Below are 27,453 nucleotides of genomic sequence, written 5' to 3' on the forward strand. Positions count from 1 at the left end.
CCACATTTGCTAATGAACCACCACTGGTGGCATGGACAGGACTTTTGACAAGATCTCATTTATAGAGCCTTGTTTTGATGGCTGATTCACTGACTTAGCTTTGGTTGCCTTCCTCACAAAACTTACCCCAACCGCTCACTTGTTAACAAGTCTTCCTCCTATCACTTTCTCAGCTCCCATCTTTTAGATATTGTCCTGACTCTCCACTCTTTTGTTTCCCACAGAGAACACTGTCAAATGGCTTTTATACTGCACCTTTTACGGTATCAGGACATACTGGAGTGTTGGACAGCCAGTAAAGTTTTTTTTTAAGTGTAGTCATTTGCTGTTGTAATGTAGCCCACATTTATTATAAATCTCATCAATTTGGTCACTGCATTCTACTCCAACATCACTGCCCTGCAGCTTGCTCCTGTGTTTTATCATGGCAATATTCATATGTCACAATAAATTTATGTCTAGTCTAATGGATTTTTGACAATAGTTAGGCTCCACATATGTTGGAGCTCATTAGCTCCTGTCATTTCTCTGCTATCCCTTGGTGATGTTGGGTTCTTGTAATGTGAACCAGAGTGAGAGACAGAGAATGATAAAATGGCCTTCAGTTGTCTTCCGAGAACTTGCTTTTACATCTTTCTGAGCTTAGGCTATTGCAGCTGGTAGACATGGCCTCCTTATGCAATATTGTAACAGGTACTTGTATACACAACGTTCTTACAGTCATCAATTTCTTAATATGATCAACAGATGTCTTTTACAGAGTACTGAGCTTATTATAGTTCTTTTACACAGTTAAGATCTATCTCCACAAAGTGTTGATAATCAGTTCCCTTTCTACGGACCAAAACTACTACTGTTGCCGTGTAAGTTGCCATTAAAGACTTTAACTGATCTTATTAAATCCCCTTTAAACTTTCCCTGCTTTGTAGGTTTCCAGTCAACACCAGAACTCCCCCCTTTGATTCTGTGAGAAACAGTCCCTGCTCACAAATTCAGCCCTGCTCCCATTTGTCTTATCCTATCATTCCCCGTCCTGTCGGACAGCCCTTGTTTATTGTTCCCTTTTCTGCCGGCTGAAGGCCCCATTCCCTTTTTTTTACTGCAATCCTTATTTGGCTATCCTAAAGAGCACTAGACATGCTGTACGTGCGAATCGTCAGGTTTGCAGAAATAAGCCTCTGCTACAACACCCTTATCTCTACCATGTCCTTGTCTGCAGAAAGAATGTTTCTGGTTGTGCTAACTGCCATCTTTGCAGAACCTAATCTCTGGTTAGTGATAAACTTCTGCTACAAAATCTTGTGAATTTCTGCTATAAAATCTTGTGACTTTAATGGTCTGCTTTTGCAAGACCCCACCATTCATCCTTACCTGCAGAAACAACATGTTTAATCTCTCACAATTCCCCCTTTTTCTTCTTCTCAAACTGTTGTTTCTGCACTAATTAAGCCCCTTTTCTAATTTTCCCATTTTCTGCCCTCTTACGCTTGCTGGTGTTGAGGTTCACAATCTTGTACACGGTTAGCCCTTAAATCATTCTTTGTGATGTTCGTTTTTCGAACTCAGAAGCATTCTTTGACTTTCTCTTTGTTGCATACCATCTGCTGATTGTAAAAGCATCTGGTGCTGTACTAGGGTTCGTTCCCCTAGAGATGTCATTAATCAGTTCAGTATCCATTTGAGGACATTAAACCCCACCACCAGACCCACTAATATCAATAATCCGTAGATGGCCAAATTAACCAACTACCTTCCCCAACCAGTTCATCCCCAATTCCCCATTCCCAGCCTTTTTCATTCTGGTATCGGTTACCGGCCTCCCTTATTTTGGTGATTTTGTCTCGCACGTGTTGTGAGATATCAGTAATATTATGGGGAATGTCAGGTATGTATGTACAACATTCTTCCCTGATTAGGACACAGGTACCACCTTTCTCTGCCAAAATGTAATCTAGAGCCATCCTATTCTGGAGAATCGTTAGTCTGGCGGCAATCATTTCAGTTGTTATGGCCGCCACTTGGGATTGAGTCTCGGCCAATGCATTGGCAGTATTGTTGGCCAACTCCTCCAGGGAAGCCGCCAGCTTTTGTATTTCTCTTCCTGCTCGGGCGGTCCCATATATAGGTATTAAAGTCCAGAGAAAGCGATCCCCTTCAGTTACTTCTCGGGGTGTCCGCTTCTTTCCCTGCTCATTCTGAGTTATTTCTGGGGTTTCATCTAACAGCCTCAGATGGGGGATTACATAGGCGAGGTAGCAACAGCCACTCCAGCCTTTCTGACTTTGAGGCAGTGTTAGAGATCAAGATCATAACATTCCTGCATTTCTACGCTTCCTACGCATTTGGTCACCCGAATGTACCTTTCCCCGGGGATAAAGGGATAGGCCTCTAGACCACATATCCAATATGTCCCGTTCAATATGTGGGGTACGTTTGTGCCAGTAGCTTGGCTGGTGGCGACACAAGATGAGTTTCCTAACTGGAAGGGTGCGCTGTCATTCTGATTGTAGAAACAAGTGGTATTGACTACTTCTTTCGGTGGGGAAACCCTAAGGCCGTCGATAGCACCCGTGGTTTTCAGAGCTGGTCGTGGGAACCATCCCGCGAATTTATAATCACCCCTTTCAGATCTCCATTTTGTATCATTTGAGCCCAAGTCAAATTGTTGTACCTCGTACACCTCTCTATTGGTAATTGGTACTAGCGTGAGAGGGATTCCAGATTCTCCATGGTGTGGGATCGCAGCACATACCCAACAGTCAGTACGCCCTGTTACTCTAGCATAATTGTGACATAACGCGGGAAGATGATTCTTCCCAACCCCCTTGGCAACTAGCGCCAATATTATCGTATCAACATAAAGCTGCCTGCTCATTTCAGCTTCTCAACCCCCCCCACCTGTCTATTCCCTAACCCTTTAAGTACCCGGGAGGCGTGGGTTCGCACAACGCTTACAATTCAAAAAAAAAATTTAACCAATACTTAAAGTTACTCATATCAATTCACCCCACCAACCTCCGGATACAACGCATCATCCTCCGACACTTCCGACATCTACAATCCGACCCCACCACCCAAGACATTTTTCCATCCCCACCCCTGTCTGTTTTCCGGAGAGACCACTCTCTCCGTGACTCCCTTGTTCGCTCCACACTGCCCTCCAACCCCACCACACCCGGCACCTTCCCCTGCAACCGCAGGAAATGCTACACTTGCCCCCACACCTCCTCCCTCACCCCTATCCCAGGCTCCAAGATGACATTCCACATTAAGCAGAGGTTCACCTGCACATCTGCCAATGTGGTATACTGCATCCACTGTACCCGGTGTGGCTCCCTCTACATTGGGGAAACCAAGCGGAGGCTTGGGGACCACTTTGCAGAACACCTCCGCTCAGTTTGCAACAAACAACTGCACCTCCCAGTCGCAAACCATTTCCACTCCCCCTCCCATTCTTTAGATGACATGTCCATCATGGGCCTCCTGCAGTGCCACAATGATGCCACTGGAAGGTTGCAGGAACAGCAACTCATATTCCGCCTGGGAACCCTGCAGCCTAATGGTATCAATGTGGACTTCACCAGTTTCAAAATCTCCCCTTCCCCAACTGCATCCCTAAACCAGCCCAGTTCGTCCCCTCCCCCCACTCCACCACACAACCAGCCCAGCTCTTCCCCTCCACCCACTGCATCCCAAAACCAGTCCAACCTGTCTCTGCCTCCCTAACCTGTTCTTCCTCTCACCCATCCCTTCCTCCCACCCCAAGCCGCACCTCCATCTACGTACTAACCTCATCCCACCTCGTTGACCTGTCCGTCTTCCCTGGACTGACCTATCCCCTCCCTACCTCCCCACCTATACTCTCTCCACCTATCTTCTTTCCTCTCTGTCTTCGGTCCGCCTCCCCCTCTCTCCCTATTTATTCCAGAAGCCTCACCCGATCCCCCTCTCTGATGAAGGGTCTAGGCCCGAAACGTCAGCTTTTGTGCTCCTGAGGTGCTGCTTGGCCTGCTGTGTTCATCCAGCCTCACATTTTATTATCTCATATCAATTCAGTTCATTCTTTCTGCTCAGTTTGACTTTCAAAGGGTTGTCTGTAGGATGAGCTTGCGATTCGGCCGGAGGGGAAGGAGCGTCCACCGGACCCTTAACACGAGTGTGATGACTCCACCGTTTTTCAGCAGTACGGACGGCTGTTTCAGTAGTCAGGAGGGTTAGGAACGGTCCCTCCCAGCTTGGGTGCAGTTTGGTATCTTTCCAGGTTTTGATCAGGACCCAATCACCTGGTCGTATCCGATGTATTGTGAACTCAAGTGGAGGTGTCTGGATCAACAGACCCTTCTTCCTAAGGACAAAGAAGAACCGAGCGCCACAATATAGTTCTTAAAAAAACTTATCATTGAACTCTACAGTTGGTAATTCCCCTTTTCCACCCAAGAAAGGTAATCCAAACATCATTTCATAAGGAGAGAGGATATAGGGTATTGTCTAACCCGATCTGTCTCATCTTTTCGAGTCAGTGTGATTACCAACGGGGTAATAGTTAGGTGCCCTGTGTTATCAGCCCTCGCCCACACATCGGGACTGATTTGTTGTTCTTCCCTAGGCGTTAACATAGCCATTGTTACAGCTACCGCACTATTTTCTACCCCAATTTTTAAGCCCAGCAATATAATCAAATCCCCACCAAGTAAATTACTCCCAATGTCGGGAATGTATAGTAATTGTCCTGTCCCTTCCTTATCATCGTTTCTAATTAGGGTTGGCTCAAAAATAGGCACTGGGAATCCTTCGCTTTTTACCCCGGAAACCCTGAGATACTCGTTAGTCAATTTAACACTAGTAGGTATAAAACTTAGGGATGACCGTGCCGCATCGGTGTCCACCAAAAATACTGCCTCCTCCCCTTCAGGTCCCACCTTTAAGTTTATCAAGGGTTCCCAGTGGGCCTTAGGAGGAAGGAACCCCTGACTCCCCTAATCCTCATCGAGGGCCATTAGGGAGACCGTTTCCCTTTCCCGTGTTAACTCTGGGCATTCCCGCTTAAAATGCCCCACTCTTCCACAACGGTAACATCCTGCCTGTCGTCTCCCGCGTCTTGTATCTACCTCTTCTCTTTGTCTCTCTTTCTGCCTCCGTGTTCCCTGTTCAACTCTTTCTTTCTTTGTTACTTCGTTAATGGCGGCGACCATCATTTTTGCTTTTTGTTTCTGCTTCTCGTCCCTTTTTACATATACCTTCTGCGCCTCTCGTAGTAATTCCTCCATCTGTCTCACACTCCATCCCTCTATTTTCTGTAATTTCTTTTGTATGTCCGGCCACAATTTAGTTACAAACTGGACTTTTAAAAGTCCCTGAGCTACCGGATCATCGGGATCCATCCCCGAATACTTCCTCGTGGTCTCCTTGAGCCTTTGAAGAAATGTAGAAGGAGTTTCATCCTTCTCTTGTCGTACTTCGAAGGCTTTAGCAAAATTCTGCGATCTGGGTACTGCCTCTTTAATTCCCAATATTACCATTTCCCTCAAATCCCGCATTGATGCTCTATTGTGTCTATCATTATTGTCCCAATGAGGATCGGCATTCGGGAATTTCTGATCTGCGGGGACCACATTCAGTCCTGCTGGGTGTCTTTTTTCCCGCTTCTGTAAGGCCGCCCTCCTAATCAAACCTCGTTCTTCCCCTGAAAATAGGGTTCCTAGAATTGCCATCAGTTCTGCCCAGGTATATAAATTGGGTCCTAGGAATTGATCTAACTGTTCGGCCAGTCCGACCGGATCCTCTATTAAACTTTTCATTTCGTTTTTAAAGTTTCTGACTTCGCTACTGGTTAAGGGTGCGTCCACATACCCAATACTACCATTCCCAATCGGGACCTCCCTTAAAGGATATAAGTTTTCCTTTTCCTTTGCTTCTGCCCCTTCTCTACGTGTGGCAGATCGTGTAATTCTGGACCCCCTAGGTTCTGCGTCTTTTACCTCAGAGTCTGGCTCTTTTTCAGGTGCTGGGGTTTGTTCTGGGGCTCTGGGCTGGTTGTAGGGAGGTGGCAAACATGTTAGGGGATCCCATTGTGGTTTCTCTTGTTCTTTCTTTCCCTGCCCTCCCCCGATCTTTCTGTAGTCATAGGATATAGTCCTACCTTCGCACCACCTATTCAACAAGCCGCATAGTCTGACTCTTGTTGGCTGAATGGTTCTTTCCGATTGACATATATATTTAATTCTTGACACAACCACTCCTCATTGGACCCATATTTGGGCCAAAAAATATCAGGTACCTTAATGCTTTCTCTAGACCAAACAAAACAACAATAATTTATCATTGTAGTCTTGTCTTTCTCCCGCGTCTGGGAGCCGTATTCTCAACTGCCCAACATTCTCCCCAAAGGGCTGTTGGGCGGAATATATTCCACTCTGACGTTATTTGCAGATCGATCGCTACTCAGGCAACTCCCCTTGCCTCCCATTGTTGCTAATTTAATTAATCTTGCCGAGATTCAATGGCGCCTTCTTCCATACCCACTTCAGGGTCCTAACCCTCGCGTGGGGGATTTCCCCTCTTAACAACCGGTCTAAGGCTGGGTGCTCGAATCAGGCAGACACCTTACTTGTCTGATTAATCAGGCCAATTATATACTTTTTATATTTCGCCAATTCCCCATACTGTCCGTACATCCCGACCACCAAGGCAATACTTAAAGGTCAGTTTTCTTACCTTGGTCCGTGCACGGAGTTACCTGGTCGTTTCAACTCTTCCCCGTACTTCCCGTACATCCCTGTGGCAATACCTGCAGCAAATACCGCTGCTCCCCCGGTCGCCCGGACTGATCTTTAAGACCTTTCCTGACCCGGGTCTTGTGCACAAGAGTTACCCGACCGGACCCGCCGCGTCTACCCGTCTTGTTTCCAGGGTCTCCCAGTCCGGATCACACTCGCCCAAACTGCAAACGACAAACAAGGGAGTTGGAGATCGCCGAAATCGGCGAGGTGCGCCTTCCCCATCGTCCCAAGAGTGTCGAGCAGTCAGAGTGTCGGATCCCGGACGAGCCCCCAGTTGTGAGAAACAGTCCCTGCTCACAAATTCAGCCTGAGACAAAGCCTTGGAAACAAGACAATTTTATTCTGTACGATCTTGCAAGAAAGGGTGTCTGCTTGACAGGCACACCCTACAAAGAATGTTAAACATTCTTATACAATTTACGAGTTGCAGAATCACGCCTCCCTGCTCCCATTGGTCTTATCCTATCATTCCCCGTCCTGTCGGACAGCCCTTGTTTATTGTTCCCTTTTCTGCCGGCCGAAGGACCCATTCCCTTTTTTTCACTGCAATCCTTATTTGGCTATCCTAAAGAGCACTAAACATGCTGTACGTGCGAATTGTCAGGTTTGCAGAAATAAGCCTCTGCTACAACACCCTTATCTCTACCATGTCCTTGTCCGCAGAAAGAATGTTTCTGGTTGTGCTAACTGCCATCTTTGCAGAACCTAATCTCTGGTTAGTGATAAACTTCTGCTACAAAATCTTGTGAATTTCTGCTATAAAATCTTGTGACTTTAATGGTCTGCTTTTGCAAGACCCCACCATTCATCCTTACCTGCAGAAACAATATGTTTAATCTCTCACAATTCTAACACAACTACTGACAGAAGCAAAAATAAAATAGTAAATATGAGTCCAACAGCTTTGGACATGATTCAAAGACTGTTCATTAGCGGGCGCTTATACCAATCACTGAATATTTGCAGACCAGCGTTGCAAGCAAATACACAGCACAAACATAATTACTAAAAAAAAATGATGCCTTGAACAATGCTAATGTCCAGGGAACCCAGCCATCCCCTTGCCCAACTCCAGAGTGCATTTTCAGGGGGATATTTGAGTTTCCCGCCCTCCTTGAGGATATGGTCCACGAGGTCAGTACTTTCTTTAGAATTATCAGGGATGTATGTACAATATTCCTTCCCAATTACTGCACAAGTACCCCCTTTCCCTGCAAAGATCTGCAGTCTTGCGCTATACAGTCTTTGTAGTGCAGTTGTGTGGATAGCCATTTCAGTGGTAATTTTATCTAGGGCCTGGGCCGTAGCATAAGCCACTTGTTCCAGTATAGAGCTGAGGAATTGAATTTCTGAGAAAGATTTCTAAGTGCCATAAGGCCTGGGCTATAAATTTGTCAATCTTCGTAATAGATCGTCAGCGGAGTGACAGGGATGACAAGTAAGGAGTGTGCTGCATGATTGGTACTACATAAGGTAGGTAACGTGACCTGGTCCATGTTGGGGGTAACCATGCGTATGCCTCGTGGCATAGTAGGTACCATTATATGGAGTGAACTCTGTGATGGTCTCCAGGCATCATTGCTTTTTTTTCCCCTTCATTCGTTCATGGGATGCTGCATCTATTGCCTAGGGGGCAGTTCAGAGTTAGCCACATTTCTGTGGGTCTGGAGTTACATGTAGGTCAGACCAGGTAAGGATAGCAGTTTCTTTCCCTAAAGGACATTAGTGAACCAGATGGGTTTTTCCCAACAATCAACAATGGATTCATGGTCACCATTAGATTCATAATTCCAGATATTTATTGAATTCCACCATTTGCCACAGCAGGATTCAAACCCAGGTCCACAGGTTGTTATCTGGGTCTCTGGATTGATAGTCCAGTGATAATACCACTAGACCATTGCCTCCCATTGCCATTTCCAGGTGTCATTGCCAGTGCAGTTAGCAGTGGTCGGATCCCTGCGTGAGGATGTTGGCATTCGAGGACCCCTTAGTCAGGAAAGACTGGGAGATTTTCCCTGGGAGGGGAATAATTGTGACATTGTGATATTGTGAGCATCTGCTGTCCTGCAGGGGTACCCTTGCCATGGGTCTCTTTCTGAGTGCGACAGATGGTACACATCCAGTTGCCCCACCCCTGTGGTGTTGGTAATGGTGACAAAGGGGAGAGCGTTAGAGGTATTGTAGTCGGGCTGCTACCATCCTGCAAAGGCAGGCAGATCATACCCTGCAGATTTCCATAGAGCCTTATATTTATTTGTATTCACTTGTCATGTGGTGTCACTGGTCTGATTCTTCTTCCTCTAATCCCGCCCCGAGCTGTTCTGTCTTAGTACCCATTCCTTGGTTTCCTTGGGTTGGTGATGTCATTTCCTGCATTGTGACAAACACTACATTGGACAAACAGGCAGAAAGCTAGCCACCAGGACACATGAACATCAACTAGCCACAAAACGACATGACCCACTATCACCAGTATCCTTACATACAGATGAGGAAGGACACCACTTTGATTGGGACAACACATCCATCCTAGGACAAGCCAAACAGAGACACGCACGAGAATTCCTAGAAGCATGGCATTCCAACCAGAACTCCATCAACAAACACATTGATTTGGAGCCAATCTACCATCCTCTGAGAAAAAGAATAGGAAATGACATCACCAACCCAAGGAAACCTAAACAGATAAATGGAAAGCGGGACGTAACACCAGCACTTCACCGGAGGCTCACTGATGATGTTACCTAGAATGGTGACGAAACGTCTGAAAACTCACCTTCCAGCTCAGCGAGCAGACTCACATCCAGAAACTCAACCTGAGCTACAAATCTTCTCAAAACTCGCTCTCCATTGTTTAGCTTTATGATAGTAGGCAGTCAATTGCCAGGAGCCATCATGTTTCTTAATGGGCCAAACGGGACTATTGGATGAGCTGTGGTTTTGACAAGGACCCCTGTGGTTCCAGCCGTTGGACAACGTGGAGAATGCCAGTGATAGAGGCTGGCTGAGGGGGTATTGCTTGGTGAAAGGGGGAGCGACTCACCAAAGGTAATAGGGGCATCTGCAAAAGGACACAGTCATTCTTAGATTTAGCCCAATGGGGTGGTTTTGCCATTCTTCAAGGGACAGTTGTCAGATGGTCCAGGTAACGTGGCCATTGTTAAAATGGATGGATGAGTTTATCTGTGTATGGACATCCATTCCTAAGAGAGCCTGCTTGACTGGGCTGACTCACAAAGGATGACAATATTATAAGGTCCCACTCTGACCGGGACGGGTACAGTCTGTACCCGCCATTGTCAAAGGCCATTTCTAATTTCCCAACCAAAGGTAAATGAGGTGCTTCAGTCAAAGGTAGATATGTCAATTTGGCCCCTGCGTCTGGGAGACAAATCTGTTTCTCTATAGCCCGCTTTCCCCACATAAGTAGCAGCCATCACTTTGTTGAGGCAGAGGGGCCAGGAGGGAGGGGGAGTCAGCACTAGTTTTTTGCGAGATCAGCCAACTATTTCAGGTGATCACTAGAGCACACTAAGTTTCTCTAGCAATGTCAATTAATCCTTCAATGTCAGGGAATTCCAACTGGAGGGGTTGTGGGCAGGGGCGCCCCCTGCCCTGGCATTTTTGAGGTCTTTCCTTCTGTCTGCAATTCTTCCCCCACTGGCCATTACGGCCATATTTAAAGAAGTGTCCGGGCCATTTATCAGGATTACTGTCAGGCTTAGTGGAGGGCGCTGTTGCTGGCATTACACCCTTGTTGGATTCCATATCCCTTTCCGAGCAACTAGCTTTGTTAATCAAGAAGGCTAAATCATGTCTGCACTCATACTCCCAGTCTCTATGTTGTAGTTTAAGCATTTTGGGAAGTTTGGTCTTTGAGGCAGCTGCAAAGACCTCTCTGAGAGGAGGGTGGGCTTGCCTCTGTACTTCCTCTGATGCGTATTTGTGGGCCAGGCCTGAATGTTCACTTCAGGTATCAATAAATCTTTGTGCAAAATCTCTCCATATCCTCAGAGCCTTTTTTTGGCAAGATGATATTTTTGTCCAGGTAGTTTTAGGGTGACCATATTCATAAAGCCAGTCGAAGAGGGCTTCCCATCCCTTATCCAAATCTTGGTCATTTTGTCGCAGCCTGATCTTTACCTTTCTAGGCAGTCTTGTTCCAGCAGTGGAGCCTACCGTGGTTGTAAGAATTTGGACCTCATCTAACAAATGGAGGCAGTAAATGTTTTTGAGTTTCTCCAATTCTGACCATGTCTTGTGTCTTCCCTTTTTCTTGAGAGACCATCGTTCAACCAGTTTGGGGTTGGGAGGTTCATGGAGAACCCATTTCCTAGAATTATATCGGGTTTTGCCTGTTGCTTTGCCATCTGCTTCTATACCAGTTTCCTTATAGTTTTTAGTCCGTTCATGTTGGATCAGTCACACGTGGGCTGAGGGCTCCTGTCCTTCTTACTCTTCAGTCAGACTCCGAGATGGGACGTAACGGGGCGCTGGGTCTGCTTGGGGAATGATTATAGGGCAGAGGTCTGCAAATAGAGCCAGGATATGGTTCGTCACCTGATTTAAGGTGTTCAATTTTCTCTTGTGCTTTTGTCAGTTCTTAGTTGGTAGTTTTTAATTCACTACAGACATTGGACAAACCTCAGATTTCGCTTGGGAACCTTGCAGCCCAATGGTATCAATGTGGACTTGACAAGCTTCAAAATCTCCCTGCCCCCAACCACATCCCAAAACCAGCCCAGCTCGCCCCCGCCTCCTTAACCCGTCCGTCTTTTCTCCCACCTATCCACTCCTCAACCCCCACCCCACCACCTACCTATCAGCCTCATCCCCGCCTTCTTGACCTGTCCATCTTCTGTGGAATGACCAATCCCGACCCTAACTCCCCACCTACATTCACCTTGACTGGCTCCATCCCTGCCTCCTTGATCTGTCCGTCTCCTTTCCACCTATCTTCTCCTTTATCCATCTTCCATCATCCTCCTCTCTCCCTCTATTTATTTCAGAATCACCTTCCCCTTCCCCACTTCTGAAGAAGGATCCAGACCCGAAACGTCGGCTTTCCTGCTCCTGTGATGCTGCTTGGCCTGCTGTGTTCATCAGTTCTACACCTTGTTATCTCAGATTCTTCAGCATCAGCAGTTCCTCCTATCTTTCAGGCTATCGTTTTCTCTGAATTGACTAATCAATGATTTTCTGTCCTTGTCTTAGTTGTTGCATGACACACAGGGACAAAGGGATTTGTGTTTTATCCCCCAGCTGGGCTGTTTTTCCCCCAGACTCGCTTTATATCATCCACGGACCATTGTCCCATGGAGGTTCTATATTTCTTTGAGATTTCATTTCAGGTTGAAGAGAGGTTGAATTGTTGTTCGATATATTCTTTTAGTTTCTGTACAAGTTCCCTTTCCGATACATCCAATGGTGCCTGCTGATCTTTTACTGTATTTGATAGTTTTTCAGCTGTTACTACCACTCTCTTATAATAGTTACCAAAGTGTGGAGCTGGATGAACACAGCAGGCCAAGCAGCATCTTAGGAGCACGAGAGCTGACATTTCAGGCCTAGACCCTTAGGCCTGAAACGTCAGCTTTTGTGCTCCTAAGATGCTGCTTGGCCTGCTGTGTTCATCCAGCTCTGCACTTTGTTATCTCACATTCTCCAGCATCTACAGTTCCCATTATCTCTGACACAGCATATTTGTGTTTGATATTTGTTGCAACTTGCATCCATATTGTTTGTTTAATATTGAAAAGGGTCCCAAAAACATTTTACTGAAATGCAATCAAATATCAACAGTCAAAGGGGATTTTAAGAGAAATTTATTAGACCACTTATTTATTACTTTTTGTAACTATAAACTGTATACTGAGTGAATGCGGATGAATAAGTAGATTTTTTTTTGAGTTGCGTTACATGTGTTACTTTTGATTAGTCATGAAATGCATTTTCTTTTAGAGCAGATGTTTGTAAGTGACCACAGCAGAGGCCCTCAGTCACTAATTCATGCAGTGGAACCTTTGTTGTTGTTGCTTTCAATTTGCCAGCCTAGAACGTGACAATAAGCAGGTGGCTGGCTGGGATTCATTGTAGGGTTGGTGCTGGTCCTTCATGGTTGTGGCTTCATTGAGGAGGCGGCCTGTGTGTGATGTTGTTTTCATTTTGTACCATGCCTGTTGCATGGGTTCTGCATTCGTAGAATCATAGATTGGTGTGGTGGTGGTGGAGGCCATTTGGTCAATAGAGGCTGTACCAGATAGGTCCAATTCATTTTCCTCCCCTGCACTGCTACCACTGGTGTCCTTGCAGTGGTTTCTCCTGTGTGTGTTTGTATGGTTCCCCTCTGGAGTGCGCTGTTGAGGGTTTCTACTGCCCTCTTGGGGCAGCACATTCAGAATTCTGGTCACACGTAGTGTAAGGAACACTTCTAATATTACCGTCGATTTAAAAAAAAATAAGGAAAAGTGTTTTTTGTATTTTGTGAGATTGTGATTTTGGATGTGTTGCCCAGTGGGGTGGTGGAGGCATTTAGCAGTGCACTTTGGAAGGGAATTGGATAGGTGGATGTGGGAGAGGCAATGTAGGGACGTTTGTGGTGGGAGTGTGGGTGAGCAGATCTAGTTGGATTGGTCTTTGGGGGAACTGGTGTGGCCTCCATGGGCCAGATGGTCTCTGATTCTGTGGGTGTAGGGCCCATGTGGCAGGCATTGTATGGAATGGGGATGGCATCGTGTTTGGGCCATTTTCTCAGTGAAGCTGCAGCAATAATGGATTGGTGCTGCTGTTACAATGAATCCCAGTTAGCATCATGCCCTGTTTACTACTACAGAACAGCAGAATACTACTGCCAAAAGCATACATTCATAGAGCAACACTCAGTGTATATTTATGAACAGGTATTTAGATTGGGTAACAACAGTCACTTGCATTTATTTAGCCCTATCGCACCGTAAAATGTCTGAAGGTGCTTCATGAGAGAATTGTTAAACAAAATTTGTCAATGCACTTTAGAAAAACCTATTAAGATAGATTTTACCCAAAGAGTCTTAAGAGAAGGGAGTGTCAGAACATAGAACAGTACAGGCCCTTTGGCCTACAATGTTGTGCCGACCTATTATCCGACTCTGATCAAACTAGCCTGCACACCCTACATCTTACTATCCTCCATTTGTCTATTCAAGAGTCGCTTAAAAGTCTCTGAAGTATCTGACTCCACTACCACTGCTGGCAGCGCATTCCATGCACCCACCAGTCTGTGTAAAGAACCCATCTCTGACATCTCCCTTATACCTTCCTCCAATCACCTTAAAATTATGCCCCCTCATAATAGCCTCTGACTATCCAATCTATTGCTCTCATCATCTTATACACCTCTATCAAGTTACCTCTCATCCGTTTTCATTCCAACGAAAAAAGCCCAGCTTCCTCAAAAGACCTGCCCTCCAGTCCAAGCAGTAACCTGGTAAATCTCATCTGCACCTTCTCTAGAACTTCCACATCTTTCCTGTAATAATGCAACCAGAACTGAACACAGTATTCCAAGTGTGGTCTAACCAGACTTTTATAGAACCGCAGCATAACCTCACAGTCTTAAACTCAATTCCTCTGCCAACGAAAGCCAACACACCGTACGCCTTCTTTACAACCCTAGCAACTTGGGTAGCAACTTTGAGGGATTGATGGACATGGACCTCAAAATCCCCCTGTTCCTCCACACTGCCAAGAAACCTGCCATTAACTCTGTATTCTGCATTCAAATTCGACCTTCCAAATTGAATCACTTCACACCTTTTTTTAAACTTAGAAAAATATTCAACACGGTACCACGAGGTTATTGCACAAAGTTAGAGATCATGGGACTGCCAATATTTTAACTTGCATTGTTTTCTGTTTATCAGCCAAGCTCGAAGTAGGAAAATGGATAATTGTAGAGTTGACAGACTAACTGGTGAACTGCCATGAAGATCAATGCTTGGGCCTTAGGATCTCAGCATTCTACAGTCTATATCACAGCTACGTGTAACATTTCACTCCGTCCTCTCAAAGTTAGTTGGGGAAATATACTGAGAGATTAATGTAAAAAGGCTATAAAAAGCATTGGACAGATTTAATGATTATGCAGGAATATAATGTAAACAAATGTGAAGTTAGCCACTTTGGAAGAAAGCCAAAAATAGCAGAAAATTTATTTAAAGGGGAGAGAACGGGCTGTGCCTCTTCTCTGTAGAAAGTCCAAGGTTGAGGTATGACCTGGTGAATGATACTAAAATTATGAAGTGCACTGATACAGTAGACTTCAAGAAGATGTTTCTTTGGTGAGAACCAGAATTAGGGGCATAAGCTTTGTGATAGTCACCAGTAAATCCAAGAGAAACTTCTTTATTCAGATAGTCATAAGGAAACTGAGATAGGCACAAAAGTGGGCAAGGATTGGAAGACAGGAGGCTTGTGTGGAGCATAAACATTGACATACATTCTGCGAATGACCTGTTTTTGTGCTGTTAACGCTATCTAATACCGATTGTATGTTTCAAACCTATAGTACAGTGGAGAAGACAAAAGTGAAGCATGTATTCTAAGACAACCTCTAATGTGTTGAAATTATTCAGTGCACTATTAGCAGCTTCTGCATCAACTTTTGTTGGTAGGGTTTGTATTATCCTTTCAAGCCATTCCCTCCACCCAGAATTTTGTGTGACCGAATGAGTAGAACAGTGTAACTTTCAATGATTGCAACTGAAAGGAATGGGAACAACCCCACCACCTCCAAAATACAATGGATGTTTTGCCTAATGCCAAGGAAATGCACTGACCAGCATTTATCCACAAAATATTAAAATATCCGTAAAGTCAAATCAAAGAAGTTGGATATTTGAAAAAGTTTGATTGGCAATGACCGTAAGAAACAAGAGCAGTCGTATGCCATTTTGACACTTTGAACCTGTTCCACCATTCAGTAAGATCATGGCTGATATGAACTTGGCCTTAATTGTACTTCCCTGCTTGCCCTTCAGAACCCTTGACTCTCTTGTCGACCAGTTCCTTGAAGGTGGAATAGAAGGTAGACAGAGTAGTGAAAGGGCATTTGTCACGCTTGTCTTTTTATTGGTCAGTGCATTGAGTATAATAATTGGGAGCTCATGTTGTGACTGTACACGACAATGGTTAGGCCACTTTTGGAATACTGTTTCAATTCTGGTCTCCCTGCTGTAGGAAAGATGTTGTTAAACTTGAAAGGGTGCATAAAAGATTTCCGGGGATGTTGCTGAGATTGGAAGGCTTGAGCTATAGGGAGAGGCAGAATAGGCTAGGACTTTAGTCCCTGGAGCATCAGAGGCTGAGGGATGAGCTTATGGAGGTTTATAAAATCACGAAGAGCATGGATAGGGTGAATAGCCAAGGTATTTTCCCCAGGCTAGGGGAGTCCACAACTAGAGGACATAGGTTTAAGATGACAGGAAAAAGGTTTAAAAGGGGCTTAAGGGGTAACTTTTCCATGTAAAGGGTGGTTTGTGTTGGAATGAGCTGCCAGAGGAATTGTTAGCTGGTACAATTACACCATTTAAAAGGTATCTGGATGGGTACAGAAGGTTTTTGAGGGATGTGGGCCAAATGCTGGCAAATGGGACTAGATTAATTTAAGATATCTAGAGAGCATGGACAATTTGGACTGAAAGGTCTGATTCCATGCGGTACATCTCTATGATAGTTTCCATGTTTGGAATTAGAAACTGAATGAGAGTTGGACTGCAACACCTGGAAACCGAGGCAAATTTTGCAACTTGAAAATTCTTGTGTTGTGTATTGTTGAGCCATGCAATATGATGTTACTTTTTGGAATCAGCAAGGAGAATTTGTGACCAAACAGCACAAGAATCTTCTGGGTTAAGAAGTTCTGCTGAACATCAACCATCTGACTGGTTACACAGTAGAGTGTAAAATGTTACAAATGCCAAGTTGCACAGTGAAAGAAACATTGCGTTTGCAGACAGAAAGCATTCATCTCTTCCCTGTGTCGTCAAGTTGGAGGCGGTGGAGAGAGAAAATACACAATTTAGAGAATTCAACAAGATTCAAAACTGCTTTGCTTTTATCTATCCTGCTTATTGCCACCTCAAAAATAGGTGCATAGTTCACTGAAAGTGGAGTCACAGATAGAATGGTGAAGAAGGCATTTGCATGCTTGCCTTCTTTGGTCATAACATTGAGTATAGGATTTGGAATGTCATGTTTGGGCTGTACAGGACTTTGGTAAGGCCACTTTTAGAATATGCTTACAGTTCTGCTTGCCCTTATATATAAAGGATACTGTTAACTTGGGCATGCAAATATGATTTACAAGACTGGAGGGTTCGAGCTATAGGCAGAGCCTGAATAAACTGGGGATTTTCCCCCGGGATATCAGAAACTGAGGGTCATTTTTTATAGAGGCTTACAAAATCATGGGGGGCATGGATAAAGTGAATAGCCAAGGTTTTTTCCCCAGGGTGGGGGAGTCGAAAATTAGATGGAATAGATTTAAGGTAAGAGGGGAAAGATTTAAGGTTATCGTATTACAGAGGGATCTTGATCAGATTGGTAAGTAGACTGAGGATTTGCAAATTCAATTCAATACAGATAAGTGTGAGGTGTTGCATTTTAGAAAGTCAAACCTAGGTAGGACTTATCCTGTAAACGGTAAGGTTCTGAGGAGTGTTGTGAAACAGAGGGATCTAGGGGTACAAATATATAGTTTGTTGAAAGTGGTGTCAAAGGTGGACAGGGTGGTGAAGGAAGCATGTAGCATGCTTCTTCGGTTGAGGCATTGAGTATAGGAGTTGGGATGTTATTTTACAGTTGTATAAGTCGTTGGTGAGGCTGCACTTATTGTGTACAGTTTTGGTCACCCTGTTGTAGGAAAGACATGGTTAAACTGGAAAGTGTGCAAAGAAGTTTCACGAGGATGTTGCCAGGACTAGTAGGCCTGAGTTATAGGGACAGGTTGGCCAGGATAGGACTTTATTCCTTGGAATATTGAAGAGGGGTGATCTTTATTGAACTGCCTAAAATCATGAGGGGCATAGATAGAATGAATTCATATAGTCTTTCCCCCAGGGATGGGGAATTGAAAACTAGAGAGCATAGGTTTAAGTTGAGAGGGAATAGATTTAAGGAGGACCTGAGGGGCAACTACTTCATCCAGAGGGTGGTGCTTATATGGAATGGGCTGCTGGAGAAAGTGGTTAAGGCAGGTAAAATAGCAACATTTAAAAAAAAATGGATAGATGCATGGCTGAGAAGAGTTGAGAGAGAGAAGGACCAAATGTGGGCAATTGGAACTAGCTGAGTGGGCACCTTGGTCAGCATGGACCAGTTTGGGTCTAAGGGCCTGTTTCCATGCTGTATTACTGTACGATGATATGACTCTATTCACCTGATCAGTCATTGAATTGAAGAACAACTTTCACTTTTTACAGATATCTAAGTTCATTGTTGCAAAAATCAAAAGGACTGTGAGGAAAAGAACTGGTTATTTTCTTGTCTCCTGATCTTTGGAATTTTGTTTTCTTTTCCCTTTCAAAGTGCTTGTCTTAATTGTTCGTCTTTTGTCTTAGTTATAATTGAATGTGTGTATTTGGTAGCTTGGAGTGAAATCCATTTGTTTCACTGTTCTTGTTAGTGTGTGTTGTTGGCAGAAGCTGTAATGATTCGCTTTTATCCAGAGTAGTAGTAAATGAGTCAATTTGGTCATTTTGTTGGCCTCGTTGGGATTTTATACATTTTGTTATATCCTTGTGGAATAGTTGGACATGATTATTGGTTTGCTGTTTTGAGTTGAGTCATGACAGAAGTGACTAAAACCTTTATATTAAAAAAGAGAGGATTATAAGAGAAGTCCTTAAAGGGGATGGATGGAAGGATGAGGACACGAGCTTAGGTATGCATGCTGATGGCACAGCCACCAATGTTGGGCTAGCGGGAGAAGTCAATGGAAGTGACCAGAGGTGAAGGAATGCAAGGTTATAGGTGAGCTTTGGATGTGGACTTACAGAGCAGCAAGACCGTATGTGATATAATGAAAATGAATATTTAAACTCTGAGGTATTGGAAAACTACAGCCAACGTACATCAGCAAAGGACATCACAGACTGACTTTTGTTTAACAAAAAATCTTTCATTCATTAAATGAGCATGTCACTGGCTGGGTCATCATTTATACTCATTGCCCTTGTCGTGGTGGTGAACTGCCTTCAAGAGCTGCTGCAGGCCATCTGTTGTATGTAGACCCACAATGCTGTTAGGGAGAGTTCAGTGTCTTTGCGTCAAAAGCCTGGAAGAAATGTTAACGTATTTCTGAATCCAGAACTAGGGGATACAGTCTAGATGGAGAAAAATCTCATCTCAGTGCTAAATGATCTACCCCATTCCAAAGGAACCTCAGTGTTCTTGTTCAGAAGTTGCTAAAAACTAGAATGCTGGTGAAAGGCATTCATCACAGGATGATTTGAGTACCGGCATACATTGCAGTCATTGGTGAGACCTTACCTGGAGTACCGTGCAGTTTCTGGTCTCCTTGAAACAGAGGGAGTGTAATGGAAATTCATCAATACCTGGGATGGTAGGATGTCATCTCAAGATATGGGTAGGTCATTTAACACTGAACATTGTGGAATTCTTTTTGAGGGTAATAAATCTTTGGAATTCTCTTCCCCCAAAAAGGCTGTAAAAGCTGAATTATTGAGCATGTTCAAAAATAAATCAATACATTTGGAAATTGGTGACATTATGTGATGTGGAGATAGAAAGGGAAAGTGGCATTGAAGTAAATCTTTATCCTTGATCTAATTGAATAGCAAAACAGACTCAACAAATGCAATGGCCTGCTCCTTTCCAATGTATCTTATTTAGGACATCTGCCGTCCCCTTACCTCCACAATGCTCTTTTATGCCACCTTTTTACTGTTTGTGCTTAGAGAAGACTTTTGGATTCATTTCATGTTGGCTGCCAGTCTCTTCTTATTTTCTTTTTTATTTTCTTAGTTTTGTTTGTTGACTTTTCCTCTGAATCTTAACTATTCAGTCTGGTTCTCAGTTGGATATCTGTCAAAAGCATCTTTTCTACTTCATCTTGCTCTTCTTCATTCATGGAGCTGTGGAGTTGTTTCATCTACCTTTTCATATCATGGGAGTATACCTAACTATACCTGAACTACTTCCTGCTTAAAGGCAGCCAATTGTCCTGAAACTTGATGTAAATCAGGATACAGGGGACAGAGATTTGAATGACCTCGAGTTTCAGTCTGATAGAGAATGTACAAATGAAGCTTTCAGCAGGGAGTGCCCTGAAGTGAGACAGACAGCAGTAATGTTATGAAGTGGAAATAAACAATCTTCCTGCTAGAGTACAGGCTGCATATTCAGCTCATATTAAAGATTTCAGTGAGGGTGCAAAATTATTTGTGTCAGAGTGCCAGTCAAGACCAGCAGCTACAGCGCTAAATTATACACAATGATACAGAAATGGAGAAGGCCATTGTCACAGTCTGATAGCCCCAAACCAGATCAATCCATCCCCATTAGCCTTCTTTGTAGCATTTCCTCACACATTCCATACTGCCTCTTGAAGGTTGATACCAAATCTCTGAAATGCCGTTACTGTACAGGAACACAACCATGTGCCTACTGGAGGCCACTGTACTGTGGCCTTTGCTTACTTAATACCATTTAAGTTTGAACTGATAATAAAAATGTAACTAAGCTGTGCATAGTTGAACTTCAGTACAGAAGTGCCTGGACTGTCCAGTTGAGGCTCCCTGCATGTGGAATAAAGACAACACTTGACTATTGCAACTTGACTCAAATGTTGACATTTTTATAACAATATTTCTTGAACCTTTTCAATCACTTCAACCTGGGACAGTGACTCTGTAAGGAAATGGAAGTGCTTATATTAGCATGGAGATTGTAGTGGATGCTGACAATGATAAACGTAGGTAAAACCAAAAGTTAAGTGAGGAAAACTGCAGGTCATTTGGAACAGACTGTTGGACAAGCAATCTTACAAACATAGTGAATAAGCCATGAGACGTGTGGGCACTAGAGCTGGGAAGTAAATTTGTATATGTGGAATCTAAACATTTTTTTGTTGATTTTTGACAACAGGCGACATGTCAATGGGGAAGATGTGAGATTCATAGCTGTACACATTGAAGCTAGTTACATCCCATAGTAAATAAATTATTGCTACTAGAAACCTGATGCCGTTTGCTGCACTGAACAGATGAAGTCAAATTTCAACACAATAAATTCAGCATAAGAATCAAGTTGCAAAGAGCTTGCAATATTAAGCCTTCACTAATTACATTCCTAATTTTCACATTGATATTTGAATTATATTCTGAACGTAGCAGCCAAAGAATGTTTCTTAATTTAAAACAAATGAAAAATGGATAGACTTTTTTTCCTGATTTTACTAATGCTTCCTGATTTAGTACAGTTGGGAATTAGCAACAGAATTTCAGAAATTCACCAAGGAATCAAGACACACCTTTTAACTGTAATGTTGTAATTAGTTTTATTTACACCACAATAGCAAGTTGTCATAATGTGGTACAAAATACTGGACTCCTAATAAAGTCAAAAATGAAGTCTGTACTGTCAAGGAGATACATCATTGGTCAAACTGAAAGCCTGACCCATTTCAACAGGCAAATGAAGACCATCAAAAGCTACCACAATAAGGCTATCACCAATAAAGTAGGTCCATACAATAATTGATTGTGGCTAAAATACAGAAAATCAGTTCACTGGTATTGATAACAATGGTGGTGTCATTTTGAATGTGGATAGGTACAAAGAAGGTTAAAATATAATTACAACTTCCATCACTACATACCTGAAATAAAAGTTTTTGGGTGAACAAACTTTAAAATCCATCTCACTCATTTTTCATCCCCTCAAACTGGAAAAGAAAACAAAAGGCGCCTCCACTATGGAGCACAAAATGTAATACATCGTTAACGTGATACTTTGCAGTCAATATCAAAACACGGAGGAAAGTGAGGCTGACAGGTAGCCATCGCTCCTGCTTCGTAACTACAATACCACCCCCAAAAAACCTCTCTTAGTAAATATTCATCCACATCGATCACAATACACAACTGCTAAGTGGATTACCGCTACACGATTTATGGTGGCAGAGATAAAGAACAGCTGTGCTGAAAGGTTAACTGTTTATGATCTTAAATACTTAGTCCAGAAAAAAAATGCTTGTCTCAAAAGGGTTGGCCCCAAGAAGACACAGGCAGTTAACAGTTTTACCATTTTTTTGCTGTGTGTTCTTAAAAGTTTTATATGCAGGTTATGCAATAGTCTACTGGTAATGACACAAGTGCTAGATTATTTTTCGTCAAATTTAAGTATTGTGTTATAACAGTATTGAAGAGACTGCTATTTGAAGATATTTCAATAAGACAGAGGCATCTCTCTCTGAGGTTTGCTAATATATTCATCAGAAAAAATGTCAAAACCTCATCTTCAGATGCCAAGAAGAAAGAAAGCGAAACTCGGTAAGCTGCCCTGGAAACAACTTCGCAAATTGCGTGCATACCTGTACAGAACAAATGGTATCTCTGCTTGTGGCACATGCAAGCTCACTATCTTCCATATGAAAAAGAAAACAGTTCAATGCCCCTTAAAAGAAAACAAACAATGGGCCCTCTTAAAACAATGTTTAAATTCACCTTATCAAAAGAAGGAATGAATACATAACTCCCATTTATTTAAAGGAATGTTTAACATCAAGAGTAGATGCAAACAGTTTCTTAAAAGTCACAGAATTGATGTGTTAATTGCTTTGCAATCAAACATACATAATCCTATAGAAAGTGTGGAACACTGTCTTAAAGATTACAGCTGGTTATATTTTATGTTGTGTAAATCTGTTTTAAAACAAAAATACAGTAGTGCCCTTATTCAGTGTTGCCAAACATCTCTCTCTCACACACACACACACACACACACATGCTCCACATACTCCTCACAGCGCTAAATTCATTAAGCTTCAAGCAACCATTACAAAAGGAGGAATGAAAACCATTTACTCATAGAGAAAAAAAGTTACTAGTTAATGACCCCCAGTGTCAGTTGTTCCATAAATTCCAAGAGTGAGCGTGCTTGTGTACATTAACAGCTGACAGGATAGTGCACCTTCTTCTACACTGTAGCAATAATGCTGTTTTACAGCCAAGGCATTCGTCACATTTTGGGGCCAACCCAATCAACTGCAGAATGGAATCAAACATGGGCCCAGGACCAAGCACTTTCCATCCCTGTCAATAGCTGATAAACACAGCTCACTGATCATATTGTAAAAAGTCAGTCTTTGGACAAAATCCAAATAACAACCTTCCTTCCTTGGTTTGAGAGTGGAGCAACTGAAAACCTTAATGCTAACTCCCCCTTAGCAAACGGCAGCCTTCTGCAGTGCAACCAGTTACAAATATCAAATATAGTATCACTGTAGTATTACTCATATTTAAATGGGTATGATATCACCTTGCAATACTATTCTTACAAGACTTCATTTATAAATCTACTTAGAACAGATCATATAGTAATATACACCAACTGGAATCATTACACAAAGTTTGAACAAGATCCCTCACTCAAATTACTTTCTCCTGAAAATCGCCAGTACACACCTTTTAAGCTGTCAGAAAGCTACGTTCCATATAGGAAAAACATAAGGAAAATTAAAATTAGACTGGAACCAAGGACTAACCACAAAAAAAGTCATGAAGAGAACAGAAGAATTTCAGAAAAATATCAGTGGTAAAGGTAACTGGAATTCTTACCAAAAAAAGTAATTTAAAAAAAAGAAGTTATTAGGTCTTATGAAACATGGTTTAAAAACTTGTAAGGATTTCTTTATATAAAAGTAGATATTATTTGTTAAATGGTTTACCAGGAGTAAAAATAAACACAATTTTATTTAAAAAAAGCAATGATTAAGGTAGTTGCCAAGTGACTTAAACATGTTGGCTGACCACAAACGTTCATAGTGAGGTACTCCTCTAAGTATCCACAATCCATCTTTTCCCATCTCAGTAAAAAGCCATCGTTTTCCCTGTAAGTGCCCATCAAATAAAATCAGACTTGGTCTAAGAAAACATTTGTACATGATTATCTCCTGTATTATTAACAAATTACCTGGTCTTATCATCAAAAGCCTCTTGTTATCTAATGGATAAGAGATTATTATTGGTTTTCAGTTTCTATTAGAAATAAGGACCACCGAAGTGGAAGTTTGGAAAAAAATCCTGCATCATGCTTTTGAGCAACATTCCAATTTTTAAACGTTTATGTGTTGCAGTTCAACCTAACACATGCTTTGTAATTGGTTGATTCCCTATACTACTGTTACATAACCCAGCATAAGAATTAAAGCAGGTTTTAATGATAACCTGACAATTTCCAACAGTATATCTGCCACTCTGGACTGGCAACTACCTTAAAATAGGTTAGGATTTGTTTGGAAAAACAGCAAAAATGGTACTCCAATAGGGTATGAAAATCCAGGCAAAGACAGGATCTTGGATTTTTTTGCACGCATGCCAGGAAACACAAGGCTTCTTCACCACCACTTTTCCACATAACAATGGAGGAATCATTTCCACACTTTTAAGGCATTGTTCCTCAATTCAAAATCAGCAACCATCTGTTGATAAAAAGGCACAAACGCTCATGTCTTCATAGGGATTCTTAGAAAACACCCTCTTGGTTCTCTTCCATTCTGGTATAGTCTCTCTCCACACTGTAAATGTTCTCTGAATAATTACTGTATGTCACATGATTTTGTTGAGATTACAATCAACACATCCGGACTTGTAGGTGGCATTTAAATCCTTTGCTAAAGGACAAGAACATTAGAAACAGTGGTTGACTGCCTGAGACAGGAGAACTTTTAAGTAGGTAAACTCAGAGCAGAGCTTTGAGGTTACATCGCCTTGGTGACTCTGCCAAAGTAAATGCTGGCTGTCCCACAAGCCTATTTCAGGAATGGACAGAGAGGTAAAAAAAATTTTACTTTTTTTGTATTGCCAGCATTTTGCCCAGTTGTCCTTGGATTCTGGAAGAACACCACAGCAGGACACAGGAGACACAGAATGAATTCTTGGCAGAGTTAGAGAAATAAAGATATTGTGTGCAAAAGACAGGACTCCAGCTGGTAACTACATAGGTGGCTCTTCCTCCATGGGTTCGTCATCTGGCCTGCAGGAAATGAAAAGAAAGAAAATGCTAGTAACTTACAGAGAGAGAAAAAAAGGTTTCTTAGATAGTACGAACTGCAGATGCTGGAGATCTGAGATAACAAGATGTAGAGATGGACGAACACAGCAGGCCAAGTAGCATCAGAAGAGCAGGAAAGCTGACGTTTCAGGCCTAGGCCCTTCATGTTTCTGAACAAGTCCGCACACCAGCAAGTTTATCATAACAAGCCCTGTTTTCTCAAAAAGCTATCACCATCATTTCCCAGCTATCAACACAGAAACAAGATCAGAGATAATCCGAGATAACAAAGTGTGGAGCTGGATGAACACAGCAGGCCAAGCAGCTTTTGTGCTCCTAAGATGCTGCTTGGCCTGCTGTGTTCATCCTGCTCCACACTTTGTTAACACAGAAACAAGTCTTGTTTACAGTGTCTAAAATGAGATATTCCTTCCTGTCTCACCTCTTCTCAGTATTAGATCCTTGTTTAACCCCCATTGACAATGAAGCCATAGCTGTCACTGTGTCAGCTTCTTCTTTATCACACCTCTGGGCCTCTATCAGCGAATAGCCAACTGTAGAGGAAAAGCGCTGTAACGACTTCCAGTATTTACCTAAGAATGTACAGAGAGGCCATTAATAAGCAGAAGCCTTGATCATTTGTTGAAAGGGTCTGTTGGCAAGACAAATTCAGAAAAAATTACTCAAGAATGTGTTATTTTAAATGAATTGGCACGTCTTCAATAGTTGATAGAGAACTTTCATGCAAACAAGTCCAGTTAATGTCACCAACTACAATTTTTAGGACTATACTTTCACAGTGGAGTAATTGCATTCCGTCTATTACTGTGGAAAAAATGATTTTTGCTGAAGTTAGTCTGACAAACAATAAATATTGGGTGAAAATACGAAAATATTTTCGTGTTATGAACATTTTTCAGTTAATCTGTTCAAAGATGTTACAACTACCTCTGGAACAGGTTGGCCTTGTAGCCAGACATCCTGGCTCAGAGGGAGGGACAGTACCGCTGCACCACAAGGGTCCTTGCAACCGAATTATACAGGTCGGAGTTACAACTAATTGCATTTTGCTTAACATCACAATTGTCACAAGTATTTCAGGCTGTCACCTTTAAACATTTTTTGTCATATCTGCACCTGAAGCATGAATTTTAAATGTGAGACTGTCCTTTTCTTCACAAACATATTTAAAGAGATTTATTCCTAAAATGCTATTTATATGCAGCTGTATTGAGAACTCAAAAAAATGCCCTCTAGTGGAGATATTAATTATTTCTTGTAATTTATATACATTAAACTAAGCTAACATTTGAAAGCTCTTTTGAGACCAATTTGCATGTACTTTGGTTGGTTTCATTTGATGAATGTGTAACATTTCCTTCCTCTACAATAAATTTTTCCATACCAGGCAAAAAAAATCTTAGATGCACTGCCAACACCTTCTTAAATAAGCAATTCTAATCCCAGTTTACAGCAAGAGCCATGCAATGTAAACAAATGGTGTCATAATGTCACTCCTTGTTCTGTCTAGTGTCTAGGCAGGTTATTGCAGGTTGCTATATGAATGACATCACAATACTATTTCATCAGGTTTAGTTTTGACTGTTAGCTTACAGGCATCAACAAGGGAAAAATTGTAAGTCACACTCCAATTTAAAGTTTAATACAGACAGCTTCTGGAAAACTGCACCAAAACCCACTTAAATTCCTTAAACCAGCCAATCCTCGCTCGCAATTTTTAATATGGGTTTTAAGCAAGAAACTAAGTTTCAGTTTTTCTACACACAGAAGTACAAATATTTTTAAAAGTGGTTATTTCTTGCCTTCAGATTTCTTTAACTCTTCCTCCTCCCATTGCAAATCCTTCCTCTCATGCTCATCCCTGCCAAATTCACTCAGTCCTATATAATCTGACATTATGAGACCAGGAGACTAGTCTGGAATGACTGTTGCTTACACTTTCTCTGATTTCCCTCTGCAATGAATTGAAGAGCTTTATCTCGAACAGTCAGCTAAGTTCACAGAATCCACACATGGGAGGTCATGGCAGAAAACAGAGCTTAATGGCTGAAACATGTGCAAATGTAATTCAGGTTAACTAACCATCTGGTTATAGAACTAAAGTATTGATGATATTTCCCGATTGCATATTGCATTTGAAAAATAAAGTATTTTTTCTTCACAAATATTTTAATATTTTTACTGCTTACTTATGGTCAAATGCTTCAAATGTATCGAATCCCAAGGCTTTAGGTGATACAGAACAAAAACTACCAGTGTTTAGGTGCTCACTGAGAACATCCCTTGTAAAATTCTGTGCAGAATCAGAAGGGTGAGGACTCTGTCTTGTTAGGACACTAAAGGCAACAAGGGAAAGTCTGGGGCTCATTACTCATTC

At 42.4% G+C, this 27,453-nt stretch overlaps 1 protein-coding gene across 10 annotated transcripts in view; it reads right to left on the reverse strand.

The window, feature by feature from the left end:
- Positions 1-21,313: 21,313 nt before the first annotated feature.
- hdac4 (histone deacetylase 4) overlaps positions 21,314-27,453 on the reverse strand; it is a 532,576-nt gene continuing 526,436 nt past the window's right edge. For all 10 annotated transcript variants that reach the window (XM_059647103.1, XM_059647104.1, XM_059647105.1 and 7 more), the window contains 2 exons: positions 25,498-25,648; positions 21,314-25,037 (listed from right to left, as the gene is read on the reverse strand). In XM_059647103.1, the coding sequence (XP_059503086.1) occupies positions 24,998-25,037; positions 25,498-25,648 (191 nt within the window). In that variant the 3' untranslated portion in view covers positions 21,314-24,997. The remainder of the gene's footprint in view (positions 25,038-25,497; positions 25,649-27,453) is intronic.

The sequence above is a fragment of the Stegostoma tigrinum genome, chromosome 7 (genome assembly GCF_030684315.1).
Source record: "Stegostoma tigrinum isolate sSteTig4 chromosome 7, sSteTig4.hap1, whole genome shotgun sequence".
Lineage (NCBI taxonomy): Eukaryota > Metazoa > Chordata > Chondrichthyes > Orectolobiformes > Stegostomatidae > Stegostoma > Stegostoma tigrinum.